Below are 16708 nucleotides of genomic sequence, written 5' to 3'. Positions count from 1 at the left end.
GCTGGCCCCAGCCTGGTGGAACATGCTCCCATTAGACATCAGGGCCTTGCTGGATCTGCTACTATTGCACAGGGCCTACAAAAAAGAGCTGTTCCACCAGGCCTTCGAATGAGACAGTGGGGGTCCAAATTAAATTGGCCTCGCTTGCTGAAGTACTCCATTTTCAGGTGACTTGATTAGATTTTGATTACATCTTGCCAATCCATCGGCTCCAGCTTTGAAACTATACGTAATTTAATTTATGTTTCCTGCTCTGAAATTAGATGGTTTTAATTATTGATTTTAACTATTGTACCACGAACTTGTTGTGATCCACCCTGAGCCCATTTGCGGAGTAGGGTAGTATAAAAATTCACTAAATAAATTAATAAATAAACGTCCCTGTTAAGCCCTGGAGGTACATTGTTCTGAATTTGTTAATGAATTTGAGGTTACTGTTTCCTTTCAAAAAAACTTCACAGATAAGATCTAGCACTGTATAGTAGTGGTGGGGGAGCAGGATTAGGGAACTCCAAAATAAGCAAGACAAGAAATCAGGGCCTGCCTGGTGAGGTTCAGAAGCCTCCCCCACTCTCCTATTAGATAGATCCAAGTGGGCAGCCGTGTTGATCTGAAGCAATAGAACAAAGCAGTACACAAGTTTCACCTTTAAGACCAACTAAGTTTTATTCAGAATGTAAGCTTTTGTATGCTCTTAAGCAGACTTCATCAGACAAAACTGGAATTTTTGTCTGATTCCAGGTTTTGTCTGATGAAGTCTGTTTAAGAGCATACAATAGCTTGCCTTCTGAATAAAACGTGGTTGGTCTTAAAGGTGCTCCTTGTCAACTGCTTTGTTCCACTCTCCTATTGTTCCACAGAAAGTGTAAAATGGCAGTTTTCAAGAGAGTGCTTTTGTCAAATTAATGAAGTTGTAGGTAATGTCTGTGGAATTTCAAGTAGTCTTCAGTCTATATGTGATGTGGAATTTATTGCATTATCTATTTTTGTAATCCCTCTTTATTTCATTATTTATTGCATTGTTCTCCAATCTTTTACTCCTTTTTTATTGCCTATATTTATTCTGTGATATTTAGTAAACTGTTTTCTAATTTTGTTGGTAGTATATTCTGTATGGTTGACGCCATTGTTTTAGTTGAACTCTGCCTTGAGTGTCAGAGAGATAGGTATAGAAGAGTAAGGAAACAAGCAAATAAATAAATATGTGGGGCCCTCAAGAAATCTTTATTTAAGGGCTTGTGATCAAAGCCATATCCCCTGTTTTTGCAGTCCCTTACAGACTTTGTAGCATTGGAAATAGACAGATCATAATTATTATTATGCTCTAAAAAACATTTGCAGAGTATATGCCTAATTCTGGGTTTGCATTTCCTGTAGCTCTCATATGCCTTCAAGCCACTTACAGCTATAAACCTCCTTCCTGAAAGGCCAGTGATAATGTAGCTTAGGAGCAGCCTTCTTTGTCTTTAAATTCCCTTCTTCACAGAGAGATAATCTTTCTGCCTTAATCATATTATCATGCTAACCTTGAGATTCCTTTTCAATGGAAATGTCAGTTAGGATTTTGCCAACCCCCCACCGCACTCCGTCAGCAAGACAAGTACATCCAGTGTTCCTGACGGGGACCAAGGCAAAGGACTAACCACTTGAACAGTAAAGCAAAATAAATTATGTATATGTACATTGCAATAACTGGATGCATTTCTGGCACAGATACAATTTAAATTTTAACTTTAGCTGCTGTTGTTGACATAAGTGATAAAACACTCCTTAACTATGACAGAATTTGAAACTAGGGCTCCCATGTCCAATTCAAGAAATATCTGGGGATTTTGGGGGTGGAGCCAGGAGCAAGGTTGTGACAAACATAATTGAACTCCAAAGGGAGTTCTGGCCATCACATTTAAAGGGACCGCGTGCCTTTTAAATGCCTTCCCTCCATTGGAAATAATGAAGGATAGGGGCACCTTCTTTGGGGGCTCATAGAATTGGACCCGCAGGTCCAATCCTTTTGAAACACGGAGGGTGTTTTGAGGAGAGGCACCAGATGCTATGCTGAAAATTTGGTGTCTCTAATTCAAACAAATCCTCCCCGAGCCCCAGATACTTGCAAATCAATTCTCCATTATAGCCTATGGGAATCGGTCTCCATAGGGAATCATGGAGTGTCCAGCAGACATTCCCCCCACCCCTGCTTTCTGATGACCCTGAAGTTGGGAGAGGGCTTCCAAACCGGGGGATCCCAGGCCCCCACCTGGGGATTGGCAACCCTATTTGAAACTCATAATAGAATCCAATATTTTACACCAGTTCTACATGAGTGCATCAGTGTAGCTTATGGTTCATTGCCCAACCTAGCTGTACCATAGATTTCCACAAAGAACCTATGAGGTAGGCCAGTGGGAAAGGCAGGAGTAATTTCTTGGGCCTGCCTCTCCCCCAGTGTGCAGTGTCATGTGTTAATTATGACATATCTTCTCTCTTTGCAGCAGCCACCAGAAAGTACCAGCAAAGGAAGAAGAAGCCCTTGGTAGATGCACAAATGTAGAAACTGTGAATGACTGAGCCAGAAATACTTGCCTGTTGAGTGGGTATCTCTCTTTTACTAAACCGTCTCCTAGAGAAATTGGCAGGGATACATGAATCAGGTAGCTTACTGTTGGTCTGTGGAGGAAAGACAGGGTATGATGTTTTTTCAAGGATCAACATTTCAGGTGGAAGCCTTGCAACATATTTTCGATCAATATTATGCATGCATCGATCAGTCACTGATGAAATGATTACACAATTTATTCTCTGCAAATATATGTATTGTGACTTAAGTTTATAAAACAAGGTTTAGCATTTGAACTGTTTGTTTCTGGATATAAATTTGCATATCTGAGGAAGTGAGCTCTGAGTTAGTGTTTCGGGATTTTTGTTTTATTTTGCTATAACTCTGAACCCATTTTAACATTATGCAAAAATGGAGAGTCATGTGCCATTGATTTCAACATGCTTAGGCAAGAGTAACTCTGCATAGGGTTGTACTATACGACTACTGTTTGTGCATTAATCAGGACTCACCATTTTAGAGTTCCCATTTCCCCAACTGGGGCGGGGTTCCCCTGCTTTTGGGCCCTCCAATCCACCAGCACAATCCATCCTGAAGAGCTCTGCTGTGCCCAATGCGATAGCATCACCTGGAGGTGATGTAATCATGCTGGGCACATCACATGGGGGACACTCTATCATCTATGAGACTTCCTGCAGGAGCAGGCAATGGACCTGGCTTGTGTAACCAAGACCTGGGTGCGAGACGGAGACACTGTAGCTCTCTCTCAAATGGCTCCACCTGGGTACTTGGTCCTTCACCAGTCACGGACTAGCGGGCGGGGGAAAGGGGTGGTGTAGGAAGCAACCACACAAGACACGTGTCTTGTGTGGTTCCTTACAACAAGTGGCGCCCAACGTGGGGCCCTTCGGCTCCGATAGCAGGGAAGCTTCAGCAGCCGCTCAGCTCTACTTACCAACCGCCTAGAAAGACAGGCCCCAGCAGCGCACTCACCGTCGTTTTCAACGACCCCTTTCACTTGGTAAGTAATGGGTTCAAATTTATCACAGGCTGAGCAGAAACATGTAGAGGAACTGAGATTCTTAGTGAAGAAGACCAGCGGGTCTGTGTCTTCCTATCAATTACAGAATCTCCTTAAAGAAATTAGACAACGATGCTCATGGTATCCCCAGAGTGGTTGCTTCCTACATGCTTGTTGTAAGGAACCACAAAAGACACGTGTCCAGGAACAATTGCTCTTCTTGCAAGCCAGCACTCTTTATTTTATAGCGTTCAGTTCTTAGGTTTCATCACCGAAGTCACAAGACCTTCCCATGAGACATGCAAGGCATTTACCGGAATTTACCCTAGTACATTTCTCCAGAAATAACTTGTCTCTACGTGACGACCCGAGAACATCTTTATTTCCCCACATTTAGGACATTCCCTGTTGACCTTAGTCTGGGTAGCTAGGCTCGTGATCTTCCCACTCGTCTAGTGGTTACTGGGTCAAAAAGTCATGTAACTGTTCCATGTAACTGGGGCAAGATATCGAGTCCCTGCTGCATGGTGGGTAAGTGCTATGTGTCACTGGGTCAAGGGACCATGTTCCTGCTGTATGGTACTACATGCCATTCTTTTTTATTATTTTGTTTGTTTGTTATAAGGCTGCATACAAGGGGCAGTGAAATAATAATTTGAGCTTGACATCCCCAGGAAGGAATGAAGGAACATAAAAATGAGATAAGAAAAATATATTGATAAAAATGGGGTATTGGATAAGTCATAAGTGGGAAATAGGAGACAGGTGCTTTCACACTGGCACATTGCAGTATATAACTTTTGTTCATCCAGAAAATGCATATGTAGGGGAAAAGGTCTATTTCAGAGGCATACTTTTGGCTAGGCAGGCCAGCTTTCCACCAACAGATCCATCCGTGGGCTCACTATCTAACGCCCCGGACACATGGTCTGTGAAGTTTTAGAGAAGGAACTTGATCAGACTAAATTGAAAAATGCCCCAGAATTGGTAGAAATGTTGTCTGTTTGTCCTGTAGATTTGACAGGGGAAGAGTTGTCTGACTCTTTATCAGTATGCCCAGTAACATCTATACAGAATGAAAATAGGCAACACGCTGTTAACTATACTGTGTTGCCCCACTCTGTTTTGAGTGAAACTCAAAAGGCTGTCAGAGATATTGCCACAGAGGGAACCAATGTGCAAAATCTTTTAGAAGGACTCTCTGATGGCCATAATGTGAAATGTGCTTTACAGGACTTTGCTAAGGTAGCTACAGAAGAGAAGCCAGCCCATATTTTTGCAACGGTTTGTTACAAGCCACAACAGCTCTATTTGAACCTTCTCAACTGTCTTCAGGCAGCAATCAGCAGACAGATTGATAATCCTGATGCAGCAGGAGAATTGATGATGCAATTGGCCAAAGAAAATGCTAATTTGGATTCAAAAAGAGCCCTGTGGTGCAGAGCAATTCTTCCAGGACACGTGTCTTGTGTGGTTCCTTACAACAGGGTGGCACTAATTATACAGGAGGCTTACTCCTTCAGGGTGCTCCTGTCTCCAGTGATTACCAGCATAGAGTGTGCTGGCCTGTTATGGGATGTGGGGGAGAGGTTGGCTATCTGGCTAGTGTACCATCCACCTAATGCACTGGCCAGTGCCTTACCATCCCTGATGGAGGCTGTAGCAGGCTGGGCATTGGAGTACCGGTGGCTTTTAGTCCTGGGTGACTTCAATATCCATGCTGATGATGTGAACTCTTTATGGACCTGATGTCATCCATGGTGACAATGGGACTCTCCTAACATGTAACTACCACCCATCAGGCCAGGCACACGCTGAATTTGATCTTTGCAGCAGGAGTTATGGTGGACCAGATAGCTGCCTAGGCAGTGCCATGGTTGAACCAGTATGCCCTGAAGGCCTGTATGGTAGTGCTGCCACAACCCTGTTTAGGTGGCAAGCATATTTCGACTCGCCCGTGAAGCCAGATGGACCCTATGCAGCTTCAAATGGCTCTGCAGGATCCTTGGCCCCCTGGCGACTTGCTGGATGAACTAACAGAGACGTGGCATCAACAACTCTCCACAGCCATCAACGAGATCACTCCCTGGCATCTTCTTCGCTGCCATTCACGGCTTGCACCGTGATATACCCCAGAATTGTGGCTGATGAAATGGCAACTAAGACAGCTAGATAGGTGATGGCGGTACACCCGTGACGAAGCAACAAGAACATGTTATAGGCTGTTTATGAAGTCCTATGAGATGGCAGTTAAGGCTGCGAAGAAGGCTTACTTTGCAGATTACTTACTTCGCAGATTACGTCTGCGAATTCTCGCCTGGCCCAATTATTTAGCACAATTCAGATGCTTACAAACTTGCCACAGAACAGATAAGGAAATTGGCTGTCAGGCTTTCGCAGATAAGGTCCTGCTGCTCTGCCATGATCTCCCTGCCAACCTTGACACAGTGAGGGAACTCAAGGCCCTAAGTGCATCTTCTGGTTTGATCCTGGATCATTTCACTCCACTTAGCTTGAAGGAAGTCGACAAGGTCCTTTGTACTGTTTGTCCCACTATCTGCGATCTGGGCCTGTGTCCATCCTGGTTGATACATGCTTGCTGGACAGAATTGTGAGCCCCATTGCAGGTGATTATAAACAGGTCCCTGATTGAAGGAACCTTTCCCACGCCCCTTAAGGAGGCAGTGCTATGCCCTCTCCTTCAAAAAACCCATCTTTGGACCCGGCCATATTGGCAAACTATCGGCCCTTTCTGGGTAAAGTTAAACTTGCCCTTTCTGGGTAAAGTTATTGAGAGGGCAGTGGCAGTACAATTACAGGGATTCTTGGATGATGCTTCTGTCTTAGACCCATTTCAGTCTGGCTTCCAGCCATGCCATGGGATGGAGACGGTACTGGTTGCCCTCATGAATGATCTCTTGAGACATCTGGATCAGGGCAGCTCGGCAGTGCTGTTGTTGTTAGATCTGTCGGCTGCATTTGACACAGTCGGCCACCAGCTTCTGTCCCGCCGCCTCACCACCTCTTGTATGTGGTGTCCCTTGGGGCGGTCCTCTCCCTGATGTTGTTTAACATCTACATGTGCCCCCTTGCCCAGAGATATGGGCTGGGTTGTCACCAGTATGCAGATAACACCCAGCTCTATCTATTGTTAGGAGGCCAGTCCAGCTGCGCCCTGGAAGATCTGGACCTGGCATTGCAAGCCATAGTGAAATGGCTCAGGCAGAGTCAACTAAAATTGAATCCAGTGAAGACAGAGGTCCTGTGCCTGAGTCACGGTGGCCTGAGTGGGGATATCCCCTTGCCGGCCTTTGATGGGACACTCTTAGCACTAGTGTCAAGGGTCAAGAGCTTGGGGGTGCTCCTGGAGCCTTCGCTGACAATGGAGGCCTAGGTAGCAGCCACTGCCAAATCCGCATTTTATCATCTTAGGCAGATAAGGAAGTTGGTTCCGTACCTGGAACACAATGACTTGGCAACAGTGATCCATGCGACTGTTACCTCGAGAATAGACTACTGTAACACCCTCTACATGGGGCTGCCCTTGACTCAACTTTGGAGGCTACAACTGGTGCAAAATGCAGCAGCCAAATTACTAATCCGTACGGGAGCACATTCAACCTGTGCTGAAAGCGTTATACTGGTTGCCTATGGTGTTCTGGATTCGCTGCAAGGTGCTGGTTATAACTTTTAAAGCCTTATATGGCCTGGGATCTGTCTACCTTCAGGACCGCCTTTCCCCATATGTACCCCAGAGAGCACTACATTCAGGGTCTCAAAATCTTCTTAAGATCCCTGGACCAAAAGAAGCTCGATTGTCCAGCACTAGAGCCAATCATCGTATTAGCCCAATAATGCTGGCAAACCTCATAGGCAGTCTAGTTAGAATGTCAAATTCAATGCAGAATTTTTTGCTCCATAAGATGCACCTGACCATAAGACGCACCTAGTTTTTAGAGGCGTTTGTGTGAATTTAGAGGCGTTTGTGTGAATTTTTTGTAATATTCGCTCCTTAAGATGCACACACTCCCCCCCCACTTTTTTTTTGAGGGGGGGGGGAAGTGCGTCTTATGGAGCAACTTCTGCTCCTCAGAATGACATTTTGTCCAAGTGGCAGATCTGAAATGAGTGCAATTACAGATATGAATTCCACTGGGAATAATAAAATTCCTTCAAGCTGGCTGTAGATGAGAATGGACAAGAACTCTATGCTTTCAACACGTAATTTCATTGGGAGGGATCTGAAAGGCAAACCTGGTGTAAAAATGTATAACCAATCCAAGTGCATTTGAGTTTACTGATAAAATACTTGGCCATAACTGCAGATTCAGTGATTTGCGTCCTGGGATGAAAGGAAAGAAACAGAACACTCAAATATCTCCTAAATGTAAAAACTAACATTTATTTCAATTACTGAGATCCACCCCACTCCCACCCCCCAAAAGAGCAAGAATACCTCTGTGATTTGAATGAAAACAGCCATTGGATTTGTCTCAGTAGAGGAAGAGCTTTTTCTGAGTCGCTTTCCTGTCCCCATATTGTTCCCTTTAGGACACACTGTAACATTTTCAATAAAGGAATTGCTTAGTACAGCTACATACTGGCCCCTACTTCTATGGATTGTCCCAGCAACATTGTTGTTTGTGTTAAATAGTAATGCTTGGAGTTTCTACAGCTACCACCAGATCAACTGTCACTTCCTAGATACAGTGGTAGCGCACAGTCTCCTATGGACATGAAAAACTTTTAATGGTACCTTCCATGAACTGATGAGAATAAGGCTACTGTACTGACTGCAGGTGGACTGGCTGAATCCCAAGTTTTCTGGGGATCTTTGGGGCATACCTAAGCAAATATTAAAAATCCCAGTGAGTTGGACAGCAAGGAGATTAGATGGCTGGGGTTGGGTCAAGACCTGGTATAAAGCTGCAACTACAATAATTTTTTTTCTGAACCATCGTTTAGAAGAAATGGGAGAAATATCAAAAGGCTTTAGACTATGAACTGCCTGTTTGGAAGATTGCATAGGAGATGTTACAGTACTTTTTTGTGCTCCTTCCCTGCTGGAGCAGAGAAACTAAGATACATTCACAGAGCCAGAGAGACTGAGGGCATGACCTGGCCAAAATTAAGCACTCATATGTCCCATTGATTTCAATGAAATAGGTAATTATGAGCTGGATCCCACCTGGGTTTTGTTTTGCTACATCTTTTCCAACTCCCCTCATTATTCTAGTCTTCATCCCACATGGCTTTTCACCAGTAGAAAGGCCCTCTGAACTTTCAGTGAAGGGTACAAGTCTGCTTAGGATTGCACTATATACTTTGTGCATTTAAATCAGTGGGATTTAAAAGTACTTAATTTTGGCTGGGTCATGCCTAGAAAGATTAAGGCAATATGCAATTGTGTCAACCACAATGTCATGTTAACTTGTTATTTCCTGTGTTGTTTAAATAGTTACCAACTATGGAACTTATTAATTCTGCAACTAGAGACACACAAGCTGCAATAGGAACATGAGGGGAAAATGTGATTAAAAGTCACCATTATGATATCAAGGTACCCAGTGGCAAGTAATATTTATATTACTTGTCAAATATTCAGAGGTACCGAATAGACATTAGTAGAAAATTCAATTGTAATCTCATTTATTATCACCTAGATGTAAAGAATCCAAAATTGTACTGCATTGACAGCCTGCTGGGAGTTGTAATTTTACTTGTATAAATGGATGTATGTTGGGTTTTATAGCCTTCAGTCAGACAAAAGTACAAGACACACAGAGATCTTGTAAACTGCATGTCTCCCAGGATAGTCCAGCTGCTCTTATATACCAAAGGTTTGCCTTGCAGAATATATTTTTTGTCCATATGAGCAGTCCCAGCAGGCTCTCATAGGGATATTTATTGCATTTGTATCCTGCCTTTTTCTAAAGAGCTCAGGTTAGCACACATGGGTTTATTTGATTTTTTTCCCTATCACAACGTCCATACTAAGTAAATTAGGTCAAGATCAACCAGAAATTGCATGGCTGAATAGGATTTGAACCCAAGTCTGCTCTAGTTCAAGCTCAGCATCCATCATGCTTGAACTGGGCAATTACACACATGTCTAGTAGTTTGCCCACTCACTGCAGTAACAGAAACTGCTGCCAGCTCTACTCGTGATAGCCAAAACCATACATTTTGTCCATGTTTGTACTCTAAAAGGCTGGGATTCTTCATATGTACAAAAATATATTATGTGAAGTGGCCTGAAGAAGCACATTCTCAGCCATTTTTGGACAGCTTTACTGTTTAAAGGGAAACATGGCACCAGAAGCAGCAACAGTGAACCTGGTCAATGTAGTACAGTATATATAGACTCTCGGGGGACTTGTTAGATGTGCCCCACTCCGAATTTGGCAGCCCCGCTGCTGCCAGGGAGCATGAGGGTCAAGAGGGAACAGGGCACCATGCTGAAGACAAGGGCAATGCACCCTCAGAATGGACCTCTTCTTCAGTTGGTGAGTGGGTATCCTTTTATGTCAAAGAACCATCCCTGGGTGGGGGCTGGGGGTAGTTGGTGAGTTGATCCTTAGACAAGTAGATAGCTGGGTGGCAAAACTGTGTACTGACTGCATGGTGACTTGCCTGCCTGGTGTGAAGGTAGTGGACATTATGCGTGTTGTTGATAGGCTGATAGACAGTGCTGGGGAAGAGCCAGTGGTCATGGTATATGTTGCCACCAACGATGTGCAGAAATGCAGTCCTGAGCTCCTGGAGGAAAAATTTAGGCTGCTAGGCAGGAGACTCAAGGCCAGGACCTCCAAGGTAGCCTTCACAGAAGTGCTACCTGTTCCATGCAAAGGGCCAGAGAGACAGGCACAAATTAAGAGTCTCAAATCGTGGATGAGACAATGGTGAAGGAAGGAATGGTTCAAATTTCTTAGGCACTGGGATGCTTTCTGGAACAAGCTGGAGCTGTACAAAAGAGACAGCCTCCACTTGTCCCCAGAAGGAATCAGGCTGCTGGTGCTTAAAATCAAAAAGGTGGCAGAGCAGTTTTTAAACTGAATCTTGGGGGAAAGCCAACAGGAGCTGAAATGTCTCTGGTTCAGGATGACTCATCTCAAAGTGATGACAAATTAGCTGTTACTTTTCTACTGGGCAATGGATTGGAGCTGTCCACTGAGATGGTGACAAACAGTATGGACTGCCTGCCAAAGTCTTGAGGCAGCAGGAGGAAGGTTGCAGGCCTAATTTGCCTGGGAAATTATAGATGTTTATATACAAATGCTAGAAGTGTCCAAGGTAAAACCGGGGAGTTGGAATGCTTAGTGTTGGGGGGAAATACAGACATTTTGTGTATTTCAGAAATTTGGTGGAATGAGAATAGTGGGACATGGTGATTCCTGGATATAAATTATATCGGAAGGAGAGGGTGGGAAGGGTTGGAGGTGGGGTGGCTCTGCATGTCAGAGAGGGTATATAGTCCTTAGGGTTTGTAGAATCTTTCGGGCTCAAGTGCTGTGTTCTACTGGAGAAAGTTTTCCTTCCAGACGTTTCATTCTCAGCTGCGGAGAACATCCTCAGTGGCGTCACTGAGGATGTTCTCTGCAGCTGAGAACGAAACGTCTGGAAGGAAAACTTTCTCCAGTAGAACACGGCACTTGAGCCCGAAAGATTCTACAAACCCTAATGATGTTACCAGCCGTGAAAACCTGAAATCTTTGGTATATAGTCCGGTAAGATTGAGAAAGTAAGAGAATTAGATTCCCTTCTAGAAATGTTTTGGATTGAAATAGTGGGCCCAAAAGGAAGACCGATATTGCACTCACCTTACGCCGCTTTCACGTTGGTTTTCTCAACATGACTTCCTTCTGATTTCCCACTATCTGCCCTGAGGCTGCAGCAAGAATTGGCATTTTCGTGCAGCAAACAGAAACTGATTTTTAGCAAAATGCCAGTCCTTGCTGCAGCCCCAGAGCAGATAGGGGGAAATCAGAAGGAAGCCACGCTGAGAAGACGAATGTGAGAGCGGCGTAAGGTGAGTGCGAAATTGGTCGAAGTTTAACTCTGGGAGTTTGTTATCATCCACTGGATCAAAAGATAGAGAATGATTATAAAATGATGAAAGAAAGATAGTGGCTAAACGTAAAAACTGTGTCATAATAGGTGATTTTAACTACCCGAAGATTTATTGGGTCAATATGTGATTGGTTTGATTGACTGGGTCAAAATCGGGATAAAGAGATTGATTTTCTAGACACTCTCAATGACTGTGCTATGGAGCAGATGGTCACAGAACCTACCAAGGGTGGGGTGATCCTGCAGTTAGTTGTAAGTAATGCCCAAGACCTGGTGAGAGATGTAAAAGTGATTGCACCGCTTGGGAGCACTGACCATAATGTTGTTGATTTCACCATTTGTATAAATAGGGAATTGCCCCAAAAGACCAACACAACCAATTTTAACTTTAAAAGAGGTGAATTCTCTGAGATGAGGAGACATGTGAAGAGGAAACTGAAAGGAAAGGTAAATAGGGTCAAAACCCTTGGGGAAGACTGGAGGCTATTTAAAACTACAATCCTAGAAGCTCAGATAAAATATATACCACAAGTCAGGAAAAGCACAAATAGGTATTTAAAAAAAGCCTGCATGGCTAACAAACAAAGTAATGGAACCTGTAAAAGGTAAGAAGGATTCCTTTAAGCAGTGGAAAACTAGCCCAAGTGAGGTTAATAAAAGGGAACACAGGCTGTGGCAAATCAAACGCAAGTCTGTGATCAGGCAGGCAAAAAGGGACTATGGTATAAAGACCAACAATAAAAATTTCTTCAAATACATTAGAAGCAGGAAACCAGCCAGGGAGGCAGTGGGGCCCTTGGATGACCAAGGGGTAAAAGGATTACTGAAGGAGGATAGGGAAATGGCTGAGAAGCCGAATGTATTTTTTGCCTCAGTCTTCACTGTGGAAGATGTGAAGTGTTTGCCTACTCCAGAACTGCTGATTTTGGGAGGGGTGTTGAACGAACTGAGTCAGATTGAGGTGACGAGAGAGGAGGTCCTACGACTGACAGACAAATTAAAAACTGATAAGTTACCAGGCTCGGATGGCATACATCCAAGAGTTCTGAAAGAACTTAAAGGTGAAATTGTGGATCTCCTGACAAAAATATGTAATCTTTCATTGAAATCTGCCTCTGTTCCTGAAGACTGAAAGGTAGCAAATGTCACCCCTATCTTTAAAAAGGGTTCCAGAGGAGATCCAGGAAATTACAGGCCAGTCAGTCTGACTTCAATACTGAGGAAGTTGGTGGAAACTATTATCAAAGAGAGAATTAGTAGGCACATTGATGAACAGAAGTTATAGAGGAAAACTCAGCATGGTTTCTGTAAGGGAAGATCTTGTATAGGCTGGGCAAGTGGGTGTCAACGTGGCAAATGAGATTCAACATGACCAAGTGCAAAGTAATGCACATTGGGGCCAAAAATTTAACTATAAATACAAGTTGATGGGGTGTGAACTGGCAGAGATTGACCAAGAGAGAGATCTTGGGGTCGTGGTAGATAACTCACTGAAAATGTCGAGACAGTGTGCGACTGCAATAAAAAAGGCCAGTGCCATGATGGGAATTATTGGGAAGGGAACTGAAAACAAATCAGCCAGTATCATAATGCCCCTGTATAAATCGATGGTGTGGCCTCATTTGGGATACTGTGTACAATTCTGGTCACCGTATCTCAAAAAAGATATTATAGCATTGGAAAAAATGCAGAAAAGGGCAGCTAGAATGATTAAAGGGTTGGAACACTTTCCCTAGGAAGAAAGGTTAAAACGCTTGGGGCTCTTTAGCTTGGAGAAATGTCGGCTGAAGGGTGACATGATAGAAGCTGACAAAATTATGCATGGGATAGAGAAGGTTAGAGAAAGAAGTATTTTTCTCCCTTTCTCACAATATGAGAACTTGTGGACATTCAATGAAATTGCTGAGCAGTCGGGTTAGAACTGATAAAAGGAAGTACTCCTTCACCCAAAGGGTGATTAACACATGGAATTTACTGCCACAGGAGGTGGTGATGGCTGCCAGCATAGCCAGCTTCAAGAGGGGATTGGATAAACAGCAGAGGTTCATCTGTGGCTATTAGCCACAGCATATTGATGGAACTCTCTGTCTGGGGCAGTGATGCTCTGTATTCTTGGTGCTTGGGGGGGGGGGGCACAGTGGGAGAGCTTCTAGTGTCCTGGTTCCACTGGTGGACCTCCTGATGGTGCCCAGTTTTTTGGCCACTGTGTGACACCGAGTGTTGGACTGGATGGGCCATTGTCCTGATCCAACATGGCTTCTCTTATTTTCTTATATATGAGTGTCAACCTAAGATCTGAGAGAGCTGCAGCCAAATCCCTACCAGTAACATGAGGATAAACTGCATGTCACCCTGTGCTTCTTGGAGAAAGGCAAGATAAAAACACCCTAAATATCTAGATCTCCTTGTCACTGTTGGACAGGTTGAAAGGAGCTATTCAAGAATATTTTGGGTAAACCACATGGTCTGCTTTCATTTAAAAGTGGCCCAAGGAATTAATTTTTCAAATGGCATACAACTGGGCTGGGTAAATGAAGGCCATCTTTTGATTTAATTAATTCTACAATGAGAATGCAAAACCGATATTGGTTAATAGATTTGTCTGTTTTCAAATACTTCTCCAGTTTTCCTTCCACATTCATATTAAGATGAACAGTGCAAGAGAGACTCAAAAGCTATTAAGCCTCAGGTATAAAGACACTCTAACAGTACAATCCTAAACAGCGTTACATTTTTATAAGCCCACGTTTCAATAGACTTAGAAAGGGGTAACTCTGCTTAGAATGATACTGTCAGTTTAAGATCAGAAATCTTAGCAAGATTCAAAGAAAACAATGACTAAAAAGAGAAACTTTGCTGTTGTGACCAAAGAAAGGCAAGCTCTTCCTGACAGTTGCTTATTTTATCTATTTTTTTGTCCATAAGTGGGATTCTTAAATGCTTCTCTTCCCTTGAAATTTTAGGCTTTTGATTATTCTAAGTAATGGAATGCCACCCAAATAGGAAAAATGGCTTAGCCTGCTATGGCCATTTCTATCTTTGCACAGATTTGGCAAATTTTATGTCAAGTGAGCTGCACACCTTGCAAATAACTGAATGCTACTCATCACAAGCCTACACATGACCCCTCTGCATGCTGACAATGCGCATAGAGGGAAAGCGAGTATGGACATGCTGGCTGTCCCCACCACTGCACAATCACTGGGTTATCTGCATTCCAAACATTGCTGATCATGAGGGAGCAGATGTGCAGATACTCCTCCAAGCACAGGTGCCATGCTCAGAAGCTGGCAATCAAGCAGAGGCGGGGCCAAAGCACATGCTCCTGCTCCCCTTCTCTTGTTCAGTCAACCTGCAGAGGGGTTACATGTACAGAGCTACTATCTACTGTTTGAGCTTATTATTAGTGTATCAAATGAACAAGATACTGAAAATATTTCTTAGAGATCTGTGGGATTTCACAGCAGGAATAAATTCAGAGAACATTAGTGCTCAGCTGCTTATGTAACAGACCTGTAGTAGAGCTGGGCATGGGAGTGATTGCTTTGCAGAGAAAACCCTGTGCAGTGCTTATAGTCAAGGAAATACAATTACTGAATTAGGGGAGGGATGGTGGCTCAATGGTAGAGCATCTGCTTGGTAAGCAGAAGGTCCCAGATTCAATCCCTGGCATCTCCAAAAAAGGGTCCAGGCAAATAGGTGTGAAAAACCTCAGCTTAAGACCCTGGAGAGCCGCTGCCAGTCTGAGTAGACAATACTGACTTTAATGGACCCAGGGACTGATTCAGTATAAGGCAGCTTCATATGTCCATATGATCCCTGCAAAATAATTTTAACAGAACATGAGGCACAGTTCTTAAAGAGGAGGGTATCAATTAGTTATGCAGCCTTGAGCTACTCACCTACAGTAGTTTGATCTTAACTCATTATGAGAATGCTGTACATGATTTACTCAAGTTCCCGTCACTGTTAATGGTTCCAGAAACAAGTCTCAATCTTTAAAGCAAGCCCCTCACTCCAGCAATCACTTTCTGATGCATTCTAGGCCTTTATAATTTGGGACATGGGGTCCCAAATTATCCCCCATGTCCCCAATATGAACTTACAGCTACATAGGCCCGATTAAGGATTCTATAAAGCGTCAGTCGACTGCTCAGACAAGTGGGAGTGGAGAAGAACTACATTTGGTCCCCTGCTCCAGATCCTGAACAGCCACGTGTAAATAACAACACTGTATAAAGACCCTGCATGTGCACTTCCTGGCTGGTGATTTCATGTATGTAGCAGCCCTTTGTCTGCACAGCTCCACCATCCAGTTAGAGATATGAATATGAAAGCCTGCTTCCACTCATGTCTAGACTCTAGCTGGCCTAGAGTGACTGATCCAGGGTCAATGGGCACCACAAGTTTGTGCAGCCCCCTTGCTGAGAGAGGGGGAAGGAAAGAGAGTGCATGCACGCACACATGCACACAGCTTTGGCAGCATTCTGAGTGTTTTCTCAACTGCATCCTGCATGTAGTCTGTTCTTTATGTGCTTTATACAGTATGTTTTTTTTTAAAAAAAAAATTGTTCCAGAAATAAGAAATATTTGTATGATAATTATTAAATGTACTTTGTCTTGCTCTTTCTCCTCTTGTACCAACATTATTAAGGGAGAGAGGAGGGCCTGAGCTGATTTAAGTGTGTGCATGTGCTTTAAGGAGACTGATGTTCTTCATGTCTTCTCTAGTTCAAACTTGTGTAGCCATTGTCTGAAATGGGCCCGTTCCTGTATATCTGTGCATGAGAACCAAATGCCTTAGAGACTGGGATGGGGCTACTGCCATGAGTCTTAAGAAGAATGGGAAAATCCCTCTGGCCTCCTGCTCTTCTACTGCTTCATCCACCCTCCACAAAACAGAAGATGACCCCCATACCACTAGGACAGTTTTCAGCCTCCATATGTTAAGATCAGAATTTTCAATTCATCCTCTAAAGACATACCTGACACCCTCTCTGGTTTTAAACAGGTCCCCTGAACCCACCCCAGCATCACTTTCACAAGACAGGAAATCCCCCTTC

At 43.6% G+C, this 16708-nt stretch overlaps 1 protein-coding gene across 1 annotated transcript in view; it reads right to left on the bottom strand.

Annotated features, from left to right (window-relative positions):
* Positions 1-7065, bottom strand: part of LOC132590513 (eosinophil peroxidase-like) — a 79188-nt gene extending 72123 nt beyond the window's left edge. The window contains exons 1-2 of the mRNA XM_060263422.1: positions 7033-7065; positions 3548-3668 (exon numbers count right to left, since the gene is read on the bottom strand). Coding sequence (XP_060119405.1) covers positions 3548-3668; positions 7033-7065 — 154 coding nt within the window. The remainder of the gene's footprint in view (positions 1-3547; positions 3669-7032) is intronic.
* Between the last annotated feature and the right edge of the window lie 9643 nt (positions 7066-16708).

This window comes from Heteronotia binoei, unplaced genomic scaffold (assembly GCF_032191835.1).
Source record: "Heteronotia binoei isolate CCM8104 ecotype False Entrance Well unplaced genomic scaffold, APGP_CSIRO_Hbin_v1 ptg000098l, whole genome shotgun sequence".
In the NCBI taxonomy this organism is placed as follows: Eukaryota; Metazoa; Chordata; class Lepidosauria; order Squamata; family Gekkonidae; genus Heteronotia; species Heteronotia binoei.
Note: the sequence above shows the minus strand (reverse complement) of the source record. Positions and strands in the feature narration are given on the sequence as shown.